At 35.6% G+C, this 11,120-nt stretch overlaps 3 protein-coding genes across 4 annotated transcripts; 2 read left to right on the plus strand and 1 right to left on the minus strand.

The window, feature by feature from the left end:
- Positions 361 to 2,276, plus strand: LOC105172699 (stress enhanced protein 1, chloroplastic-like). The gene is made up of 4 exons (XM_011094244.2): positions 361 to 542; positions 632 to 712; positions 1,104 to 1,282; positions 1,980 to 2,276. The coding sequence occupies exons 1-4, from the start codon at positions 488 to 490 to the stop codon at positions 2,082 to 2,084; spliced, it is 420 nt and encodes a 139-aa protein (XP_011092546.1). The 5' UTR covers positions 361 to 487; the 3' UTR covers positions 2,085 to 2,276.
- LOC105172698 (putative ribosome biogenesis protein slx9-like) lies at positions 2,712 to 4,475 on the minus strand. 2 transcript variants are annotated; one of them, XM_011094243.2, is made up of 5 exons: positions 4,253 to 4,475; positions 4,082 to 4,140; positions 3,830 to 3,867; positions 3,289 to 3,453; positions 2,712 to 3,197 (listed from the first exon to the last, which is right to left on the minus strand). In XM_011094243.2, the coding sequence occupies exons 2-5, from the start codon at positions 4,085 to 4,087 to the stop codon at positions 2,999 to 3,001; spliced, it is 408 nt and encodes a 135-aa protein (XP_011092545.1). In that variant the 5' UTR covers positions 4,088 to 4,140; positions 4,253 to 4,475; the 3' UTR covers positions 2,712 to 2,998. The 2 variants fall into 2 exon arrangements, with proteins under 2 accessions (XP_011092545.1, XP_011092543.1); XM_011094241.2 differs by having other exon boundaries at positions 3,289 to 3,437; positions 4,253 to 4,474.
- On the plus strand, positions 5,080 to 8,614 carry LOC105172700 (DNA-directed RNA polymerases II, IV and V subunit 3). Its single transcript, XM_011094245.2, has 3 exons — positions 5,080 to 5,528; positions 6,685 to 6,922; positions 8,099 to 8,614. Exons 1-3 carry the CDS (start codon positions 5,080 to 5,082, stop codon positions 8,369 to 8,371), a joined length of 960 nt encoding a protein of 319 aa, XP_011092547.1. The 3' UTR covers positions 8,372 to 8,614.

An 11,120-nucleotide genomic window follows, 5' to 3' on the forward strand; every position in this document is an offset into this window, starting at 1 on the left:
TTTATATAATTTGAGAATTTAAATTTAATATCTATGAAATTTATTTTCGTTTAATAAATAGATTTACTTACTGGTTAAAATCCACCAAATTTATTAATACTAAAAAAAATTGAATAAAAATCTATATTACTCCAAATTACTTACTACTAACTTATTCAAAGTCAAATAATTTTTCTTTTTTGACTACATTATTATTATACACATTTGTATATTAATACATGTGAGTAGGTATATGTTATAAGATAGAATAGAAAGAACTAGATTTGTTTGAATCGAATTAACATCAAAGTCGCTGTCGCTTCGAATGCGATTTAGCTTGACCTTACCGTTGTAATTTCCTGAGACAAACGATTCGTACGCTTCTGGATATACTTAGTGTGGAGTCGCTAGTTTCTTCTTCGCCTCTCAATTTTCCTCCTCTCTCTTCGGCCACTTGCAGAAGAAAAAAAGTTGAGCGGCTAGCAATTGGAAGATCCACAGTGAGGTAATGGCAGCCGCCGCGCTGATTTCTTCTTCTCTCTACTGCTTCTCCTCTATTCGCGGTAAAGCTACACCTTCTCCTCGCCATCTGTTTAGTACAATTCAAAAGCTTCAGGTACTATAATTCCTACTGATTACAAGCGTTTTATAGATGTTCGCGTGTCGAGTGCGGCAAGAACCGCTACCGTTGCTCGAAAATTTGGAACGGCATTCGCCACCGGTTCTCCTCTGTGTAAGTAATGTTCGCTTGGTGATTTAATGGGGAAAAGAAGGAATTTTGGAAAATTGTTAGGTTTTATTAATCGATGATAAACTTGGATATGTCGAATTTATTGTATTTTGTAGTTTGTTAAGGTATTTGGAGTTAGCATTTGAAACTGGATTGCTTTTGGATATTGTTGACTGCCAACAATAAAAATCTAGTTGTGAATTTAAATGAGGTTAGAAAAAAGAGAATGCTTGCTAGTCGAAATTTGATTTCAGTTTTCCCAAATACTTGATTTTACACAACGTTAATGACCAAAAATTTGATATAAGTTCTCCTCAACCATTTCAAGTTTTCAACTGAATTTTTGTTATGACAAGCGGGATGGAGTAATTTCTAATACTCTCCTTGTTTCCAGTGATCCAGAGACCAGTTTACCAGAACTATACTGCTTGCAATTCGAGATTAGTTTCCATAAGATGTGAACAGAGCACCAAGGAAGGCGGCGGTTTAGACGTATGGCTTGGGCGGCTGGCTATGGTCGGCTTTGCTGCTGCTATTAGTGTTGAAATTGCGACTGGCAAAGGGCTTCTTGAGGTATGTCAGGTCTACAAATGCTTCAGATTTTTAAATTGGAGGGAATTTGTTTCTGTCCTGCCGCTTCATTGATCTTATCCTGTCATTTCTGAAGGAAACTATAGGCCTTGGTTTCTTTTGATATGTTTGACTAGAAATATATCTTTCTGTACACTTGGCATAATCTGTTGTTACTTTGGAGGGAATAATGTGTAAATTGTAAATGTATAAAATGTATATGCAGCGGAAATCACTTATCGTCTGTTAATTTATTGTGTTTCTAGTCTAAGTAGTATTATTTACAGTCCTTGGTCTATGAGGGAGTAAGGACAGTAGCATATTTGCTTTAGTAGCTAATGCAGAACGGCTTAAATGTCGCTAGAGTCATTGTCGAAGACCAAAGACGACATTAATGATGTCCCTTGCCTCTTCTTCCCTCTCCCAGGGCACTTCTTTGCAAGTCGACTGCAAACGAGTAACCCCCTCTGTACTGATGCTGATGAACATATGTTCTTCTGAAACCCAAAATTGTATATCTTTGGCTTTGGTGTAGTATTTATAAGATTCTTACATTTCTTTCTCCAATTTATGCTCTCTTGTAGGCACATGATTGATCTTTCTCCATTTATGCTCTTCTTGTATACGCATCATTGTATGTGTCCGGAATAATGAAATTACATGACAATTCTTTTTAAATAGTGCCTTTGCCTACTTGCAGAATTTTGGGTTGCCAACACCATTACCAACAGTGGCGTTGGCAGTGACAGCATTAGTGGGAGTTCTAACTGCAGTCTTCATCTTCCAATCTGCATCCAAGAACTGAAAGTTTCTTAATTCCTATATCCGGTCCTTGCACAACCAGTGGATTCTCTCAAAATGTTGTCTGTTGTATTCATAATTTTTCAAGTATATAGCTACTATCAACAAAGTTGATCATATTCTTTGACAGTGTATACATGATCAAGACGTTCTTTGTGTTTTGTTAATTACACATGCAAGAGGCACTTTTTACAAATTCAGTTCTATTTGATGGGAACATCCAGGGTTTAAGTGATTAGAGAAAAGATAATGCTTGCCAACAGAGAAATTTCGAATTGTTAAATGATATGCGATTGATTTGCTTCTGTTTTCTTTACTGCTGAGTTAGTGTAGATAGGTGCTTTCTCAGCGCTAGTATAATTCATATCTCGATGGTTAGATAAGAACACCCTGGATTCATCAGAACAAGCTTTCGTTGAATCTAATATAAGGTTCCACTTGTTTCCTCTGCTATCCAAATTCAATCAGTCAGGTGGTTGAAGCATGCATAAGTGGACGTAACTAGTTATACAAATTTGTTAATAATAGCTCATCCAAAAATATTAAGCTCAGAAGAATTTTCATCTGTCGGTTCTTTCTTCGATCTTTATGCAACACCTAAATGTGAACATTCGGTAATTTGATAACTTGGGACCACAAACCAGTCCATGTTTTCATGTAATATCATTCATTGAAAAAGGGTTCATGAACTACAATGGAGTGACAATTTAATTACAGCTAAATTCCATTTTTCATGGCTATGGGGAAAAGAAAAAGATCTTGTCTTCTACCTATATAGAGGTTTGCTCAAATCAGTATAAAGGGACGTAACCACAATTGCAGAAGGCAGACTTGCAAAAAACATAAACATCCAAAATGCGCAAGAAATTGGTATAAGAAGGTACCAAAAGTAGGAAAGATGAGAGCCCCCAAGTTCAATTACTGAATCTCCATCAACTGCTGCGAGGCTTTGGACGACTTCTTTTTGGTCTTTTTCCGAGTTTTACTATCTTTTCTCTTAGGCTTATCATCTGTGGCAGGCTGTGTGTTTTGCAGATGTTGATAAATGGCACCTAAAGGATCCGAGTGGAAAACTGGATGGTTAATAACTGTCTTCAATTGATTACTCTCTTTCAGCCTGAGAAGTAATATCACAGGAACAAGTCAAGAACATGTCTGCAGCACAATAAACAATCACAAAACAGTATCAGATAGTCTCCAATACTTACACTAGGCTGTTTCTTGTTTTACTGTTAAGTTTGAACTTAGCAGGTCCTGACTCTTGCGATGATTTTAATTCAGGGAGGTATTCTGAGAGGGAAGACAGATCATACGCCTTTAATTTCTTTTGCCGGCTCCGTTTCCTTTGCTGTTTCTCCTGATTGTAAACATGACTTCTTTCACAAGTCAGCGTAGTCAATCAAATATTCGGAAAAAACAACCTATTAGCCATTATGAGAAACCAGCAACCTGGAAACAAAGTCTATGCTCTATCTATTGCATTCTTAATGTGAAGTTTGTAAATAGGCAGTGAAGTAAACTATTCCAGAAAAACTAAAACCTACTTTATTCACCCTTCTGCAAAAAAATAAGGTTTGCAAAGACAAAACTGGTTTTATCTGTTATAAATAGAGCAGAAACATATCAAATCACCCCCTTAGACTTAAAAAATATATAGCAGAACTTTTGTCATCTTTAAATATAATCATAGTAGCCCATTGCAACCAATATATCATATATATACATAGAAAGCTGGTTGAAGGATCATACCTTGGTAATAGCTTTTCTGGCAACTGCACCCCTGACCACTACAAAACCAAAAAGCCATATCAAATTGTTCCTTCACAGTCATGCATTAACATGCTTATGATTTTTATTGCAGATAGCACTGGAGATAAAGCATTAATTATCAAAACATATCGTCAATTACCAGCACCTATTTAACTACAAAAACGAAACTGCAGTTTTCGGCTGACGAACAGCTGCAAATTTATTGAAAATAAAGGGAATGCAAATACTTACATTCATAAAATTTCAGTTTCTTTTCGAACTTGCGGTCTGCTTGAGTCTTCCCATCCGATCTGAAACAAAACATATAGAAGTCCATATAAATTCACAAAATTTTCCACCAGAAAAAAAAAAAAGCAAAAAGCAAAAGAAAGAACAAAGAGAAAAGGTACATATTAATCTTACAGCGAGCTGGCTTTCCCCATCAGCGGAACGTAATCCGAATCCTGTGCTTTCTACTTCTAGTAGCTGAAGACGATCATTAAGACATATATTGACTCTCCGAGATACAGAATCACACGAAAGCTGATGTCGTCCTAATTGAAATTAGAATGCGAAAGATTGATAGGATGAACAGACTAGGGTTTAGAGAGAGAGAGAGAGAACAAGGTTTAGCCTTCCGGTTGAAGCGTTGGCTAGTCTTAAAGGTTTATGTTAAGGGTCATTTAATTGGGCTACAATTCATTGATAATCTAATTGGGCCAAAAGATTTGTCAGAATATAAGAAATTTGTGCTGAGCCCAATTTCACATTAAGCTGAATGAAAGATTACATAAAAATGGGCTTCATGTGCACGTGATTCATATTAGGTAGAATATTAGGCAAAATTACAAATTAGTCTCATTTTTATAGTATTTTTATATTTCACCTCATACTATACGGGATTTTAAGATTAGCCCATATTACATTAAAAATTATAAAAAGAGTCCAAAAATATTGTAAAAAAACCCCCACACACTAAAAGGGTTTTAATGTTAGTATCCTGTAAATTATGGGGTGAAAAATAAATTAACCCTAAATTATGTGATTAATTTCTCAATTTCACCTAAAACATTATTAAGCTGTATAAGCACATACGTACACACATCAGTGTCAAAACAGAAATATTAACTAGATATTGTAGCGAAACGTACAACTCTCGGTGTCCGACTCGCATACCCGGAAAAGGGTTTAAATCAAAAGTTCAAAACCCTCATAGAGAGAGAGAGAGAGAGAGAGAGAGGCGAGCCAAAATGGAGGGTGTTTCATACCAGAGATTCCCGAAGATCAAAATCCGGACGGTGAGAGACGATTTCATGAAGTTCGAGCTAAGGGACACAGACGCCAGTATCGCCAACGCGCTCCGCCGCGTTATGATCGCTGAAGTTCCCACCATTGCTATTGATTTGGTGGAAATCGAGGTGAACTCGTCGGTCCTCAACGATGAGTTCATCGCTCATCGTCTCGGGCTCATTCCACTTACCAGCGAGCGTGCTATGTCCATGCGCTTCTCCCGAGATTGCGACGCCTGCGACGGAGACGGCCAGTGCGAGTATTGCTCCGTCGAGTTCCATTTACGAGCCAAGTGCATTAATGACCAGACTCTTGATGTTACCTCTAAGGACCTTTACAGCTCTGACCACACCGTTGTTCCAGTTGATTTCTCCGATTCGTCTACTGGATTTGATAACACGGAGAATAGGTAACTTGTGCTTTTTTTGGGTCAATTTATTTGTGTGATAGTGCATGCGTGCTGCGGTCTTTTGTGATTTTGTGTTTGTTATGATTGGTTATCTGTACTGATATTTAATTACTGCGGTGATGAATTTAGGTATGTTCAGATTTTTCCATGCGGTTATATTGTGGTTACTGTTTGACTTAGCTAGAAAGAGGTTTTTGTTTGTTTGAAACTTTTGGGGGAGAAAAATTGAAGCTTTATTAACTTGCTTTCCACGCGACTGGGATAGGGAAGAGAGCAATGTTATATGTTTGCATAAATACATAAAGCGATGAGCCAATTTTAATTATCACTACACCTGATGAATTGTTATTCGGCAGTGTTGTTTTAGGGTTACTGGCTGGGGAGAATTGGGAGGAAATAGTTCATTGGAGAAAAGATACTTGGGACCTAGGTTTCTGGGAAGAAAAGGCTCCTTAATTACTCAAAGCTTAGAGAGATAGTGAAAAAAAAATCAGATTGCTTGGCTTAGTATACAATTAATGATCCAAGATATACAGAGATAGAAGTGGAAAAACATCATAGCCCTACTTGAGAACTGGGGAAAGAATTCATACGAGCCTTGGTCTTTTAAAATTGATAAGGTTTTCTCAGTAACATGTCAGTAAAGGAAATATTCTTCTATATTTTCTGGTGCGTAACAAGCTCGAGCTCGATCACTGCCTTTTCTAATTCACTATTTACTCTCTAAGTTGATTGGATTAAACTTAACTTCGAAACATTAAAGCTTGGGGCTATTTTGTATATCACTGAATGTAGGGAGAAAAACAGCCATGTTGATTGGTACAAGGCTTTGTTGAGTTGGCATGCCAATTACGTGCATAGCTGATTGAGGTTTTGGGACTTAAGAAAACCCATGGTTCTGGTTCATTCCTCCTTTACTTGTACTCAAGTTTTGCAGCATCCTGAAAGTTTTATGTTTTTGGGCATCAGTAAATTGTTATGTGAGGCATGCTTCCATGATTTGATACAACTGTACAGTAATTTGTTTTCGAGGATAAATTGTCTGCTGTTTTCTGAAGTTGTCCTTCAGCTGCATTTTTTTAGCTTTGCAATATGATGAACAAAAACATTATGGTATACAAAAATGAATAATATGATTATGTGTTTCATAATATAGGGGAATCATCATTGTGAAGCTGCGTCGTGGTCAGGAGCTGGTTTTAAGAGCCATAGCTCGGAAAGGAATTGGCAAAGATCATGCTAAATGGTCACCTGCTGCTACTGTTACTTTCATGTATGAACCTGAAATCTATATAAATGAAGAGATGATGGAAGGCTTAACCCTTGAGGAGAAGAAAGAGTTTGTTGATAGCAGCCCCACAAAAGTGTTTGACATTAATCCCAATACCCACCAGGTTGCACATAATATCTTAGTGGCCTGTTTTAGTTTAATGATGAGTTTTCTGGTTCTTACCTTTTCTTCTCTATGTCGGATCTTTGAAAATTGTGCTGCTTGTGGCTTGTTATAAGCTTTAGTTGATATATTATGCTGCTTCAGTCTAGAATTATCACTGGCATCCCATATGGACAGACTTTGGTGTGACATAGTTTTCCATTCAAATGCTCTTTGTCATACCTTGGCACTGCTTGTACTTGTATGTGAACTATACTGTCATGATTTTATGGGTAGTCATACTTTTGGATATGATGTGACATACTTGTGGTTCTTCTATCAGCTGTGTTTGCTCTGTCCTGTCACAAAATTGCCACTAGATGTTTCAGGCACATTTATCAGTAATGTGTTCTTTTATATATCAAAGGTTGTATGGGAATTGAAGGATACTAGAAGAGGAGTCACCAAAGCCAAAAATCTTTATGTGCTTAACTTTGTTAAGTGTTGTTTGAGAAATGTCCCTGAAAATGTTTCAGATACCATATGGTTAATATTTTAGAAACCGAAATTTTTATCTGAATGTGATACATGTGACCTTATCTGATTCAATAGGTTATCTTTGGTTTTATTTTGTGGTAATTTTGGGTTACTTCATACTCTTGATTATAATCAGATGCTTGTTATCAAAACTCAATCAAACAATTGCATGTTGAAGTGCTAAGTTAACAGGCGTATAGTCCATGTTGAGGAATTGACTGATGCTCTGACAAGTTGTAAAGGTTTTTCTGAAGTTTCGCTTGTAGTTGGAGCTTGAGCTCCCAGTATTATGAGGGTTTAAAGTTATAGACAAAGGCTTAGCCTTTTCAATTATATCAAAAGATGGAAGTTTGGTAACTTTTGTTTCAAACAAGATTGATCTTGAAGCAGCTGCTGAATTAAAGCGTAAAGATAAGCATCTGATGGATGTTGATTGATGCTTTCTAAATTAAGTGTAATTTTCAAATTTGCTGTTTTTTTGCGCTGAGTCTATATCTGGCTGGGTACTGATCTCCAATTCCTGCAAATTTGTGGATCCATAACAGATTTTTTGTCCCAAAATAGTTCTCATTTGGTAATGGCATGTGAAAACAGAAGCTTTTATGATTTATTCTCGCGCCATTTCAATGCTAAGGTTGTTGTTTGCTTTGGCCCCTTCCAGGTTTATGTTCATGATGCTGAAGCATATACGTATGATGATGAGGTGCTTAAGAAAGCTGAAGCAATGGGGAAACCTGGCCTTGTGGAGATCCATGCCAAGGAAGATAGTTTCATTTTCACAGTTGAGACAACGGGCGGAATAAAAGCTTCTCAATTGTTTTTGAATGCCATAGATGTCCTGAAGCAGAAGTTGGATGCTGTTCGCTTGTCATCAGACACGGTGGAAGCTGATGAACAGTTCGGAGAGTTGGGAGCACATATGCGTGGAGGTTGATATGTCTCGTTTAGCAGAGGTTGATTTGTTGTCCCAATTAACTTGTCAGTATGAAATCGATGACAGTCCTGTAAGTAATTCAAATTTGCCCAGAGTTGAATTTCCTTCATTGTACGTGGAAAACTCACCTGTGAGTGTACAATATCTCGAAGGATAACTGTTTCCACCTTTTGTTTGATGGATAATCAGGTTCGGTGCCTCTTACATTCCTAGTTTAATGTTCAGTCATGGTTTGGTGGACTATTTCTTAGTCATCGATATCTCCCTCAATTCTGTTTGAAGATACAACAGAAACAGTTAAATACAAGTTACGTAGAGTAGCCTGAACTGGAGGTACTCCAGTTTTCTTGAAGGGTTTGTGCTGCTGTGCATGTTCCCGAGTTTGAGCATCCATAAACTGAAGTCAATTCATATTGGCTCAGTCGATAAAGGCGAGTTATTTTCAGTCTTTTAGCTGTGGGTTGACACTCTCTAGATAATTTGTAAGCATTCTTAACATGAGGTAGTGAATCTAGGGATCAAGCAATGAAGTTACTCAAGTTTTCTAAAACAAAGAAAACTGTTAACCAAAAGATTTCAATCAATGCTGTGACTTCTAACTGTACCTGCTATCTGAGTGGTCTTCGTTTCTGATAAGTAATTTTCATAAAATATACCTTAATGCCTTTACCCATATCAGTAATACTGAAGTGAAAATAGAGTAAGTTTGAGATAGCAGGCCAGTGATGTTGATGGTGATGCTGGTCCTTTTCCATTACATACATTGCAGGTTAGACTTGTTATTTTTCAGTGGTCCGCTCAATCGTCTGTCCAAATTCCAATAGATACGCAAATCTTTGTCTAAGATGCTGCGTCCACATATATGCTTCTGCAACAGCAGCCTTGTCCACAGTTCCGGAACTTACATGGACATCCGCTTCCTTTTAGAAACCTTAGATAGGATTAAGATATATACTTTTATGCATTTTTATTTGTATCATATTTTCTCTTTATTCATTACTTATATGCATGCATGTGTAAACAAATATGTACACACACATTTCATTTTCTCTAATTCAAGTATTATATTACTATAAAAGCATAAAAAAATTTATTAATAAGACACGATCTGATGTTTGTAATAATTTTTTAATTTCAAAATATTAAAATTAAAAATATATCCATTTCTCTTGCTTTTTCTACCCACAAAGAGTACTCAAGTTCAATGCGCTTGAAATTAATCCCTATTCGCAATTCGTAGCTGACACCAATCCTGGCTCGAGTAAGTTTTGCATATGATAGAGTTTGAACACAAAATTTTTCACTAAACAGATCGACCTCATACAGGTGAATGTAACTTGCGTCACACTATTGTACCAACTTTTCGGGATTTTCCTTTTTTTTCTTGCTGACTCATTTTAAAAGTGACATTAGATGTCCCAAAAAACAAAACCTGCAAAATGCTATAAATATTAACCACTCCAGAACAAGGTGGTAGGAAAGCCCATATCCCTCCCTTAATTTTTACAAAGAAAGAAATGGAGCGGACCACCTACACATCACGGACGACTTACCCTTGTCCCTTCCAACATTCAATGCTTCTCGTCTGCTCCTCATTTAACATTCCTCTCTCTCTCAATATTAAACCAATTGTATGTGAAAACATACATAGGGTGCCATTTGTTGGCAGTTGTTTCTCTTTTGCATCACTGCCCAGAATTAATTAAGTTGGTGTTTCGCTGTAGTTTATGAATAAATTTAAGATGATGAGTTCAAAATAATAGGATTTTATTCTACTCAAGCCCAAACAAACAAAAAATAAATTCAAATAAATTAATTTAAATTCGAATCCTACGCAATTTATTGAACTCCACTCAAGATCTATGGGTCTCTAGGCCCGATCAGATAGAGTGTTTGGGTCCAATCCAACTCAAACCCATTCTTTTTATTTATTTTTCTATAAATCACACTAATTAAATTAAATTTTTTTTTAAAATTTTCTATTTTTATCATAATTTATTAATAAATTCAGAATTATTGTGATTAATTCATAAATATTTATTATACGTTTTCAAAATAATCTTATGAAACTATTATACAATAAATAATGTTATGATGTCTTAAATTTTTAGATTTGTTCACTTGAAGGTACATCAATTAATAAATAATAATCCAATTGAGTAGGGAAGAAACATAAATATAGTTTTTGGCTAAACTTATTTATAAGTCCATACATCTTATAAGATGTTAGATTTTCTTTTAGAAAAAAACCAATGAAATATTTGAATAAAATAAGATCATGAAGTATAAAATATAATCATACAAAAGTGCAATTAATTTAAAAAATAATCAGTTAAACAAACTTGTTAAAAAAATTTAAATGAATAGGAAACTCATTTTTTTTGTTTTTTACCAAAAAAAAAAAAACTTATAAACTCTTACACTTTTTTTTAAAAGTAAATTACATTAATTTCTCTTGAAGTTATGTCTAATTACATAAATATCTCATACACTTTACAAGATTACAAGTATAATTCCTGAAGGGGTGCCATAATTCGTTTCAAGAGACAGTTATATAAGTTTTAGCCTATAAAAAAATGTCGATGTAAAAGAAGTAAATTGGCAAACTATTTTAAAAAAATATAATAATTGTGTAATTAAATCTAACCACAAATATTATCAGTGTAGTTTACTCTATCATTAAATCTTATCTTAGGTTTTCATTTACAACACACACACACCAAAACCCCCCCCCCCCCCCACCCAAAAA

The sequence above is a fragment of the Sesamum indicum genome, linkage group LG10, assembly GCF_000512975.1.
Source record: "Sesamum indicum cultivar Zhongzhi No. 13 linkage group LG10, S_indicum_v1.0, whole genome shotgun sequence".
NCBI classification, from domain to species: domain Eukaryota; kingdom Viridiplantae; phylum Streptophyta; class Magnoliopsida; order Lamiales; family Pedaliaceae; genus Sesamum; species Sesamum indicum.

Coding starts and splice junctions, on each gene's coding strand:
- LOC105172700 (XM_011094245.2), top strand. CDS start 5,080: ATGGAGGGTGTTTCATACCAGAGATTCCCGAAGATCAAAATCCGGACG. Junction 5,529..6,684: donor TTTGATAACACGGAGAATAG/GTAACTTGTGCT, acceptor TTCATAATATAG/GGGAATCATCATTGTGAAGC. Junction 6,923..8,098: donor TTAATCCCAATACCCACCAG/GTTGCACATAAT, acceptor GGCCCCTTCCAG/GTTTATGTTCATGATGCTGA.
- LOC105172699 (XM_011094244.2), top strand. CDS start 488: ATGGCAGCCGCCGCGCTGATTTCTTCTTCTCTCTACTGCTTCTCCTCT. Junction 713..1,103: donor CGCCACCGGTTCTCCTCTGT/GTAAGTAATGTT, acceptor CCTTGTTTCCAG/TGATCCAGAGACCAGTTTAC. Junction 1,283..1,979: donor CTGGCAAAGGGCTTCTTGAG/GTATGTCAGGTC, acceptor GCCTACTTGCAG/AATTTTGGGTTGCCAACACC.
- LOC105172698 (XM_011094241.2), bottom strand. CDS start 4,272: ATGGGGAAAGCCAGCTCGCT. Junction 4,141..4,252: donor ATGGGGAAAGCCAGCTCGCT/GTAAGATTAATA, acceptor GTTTTGTTTCAG/ATCGGATGGGAAGACTCAAG. Junction 3,198..3,288: donor AAAACAAGAAACAGCCTAGT/GTAAGTATTGGA, acceptor ATTACTTCTCAG/GCTGAAAGAGAGTAATCAAT.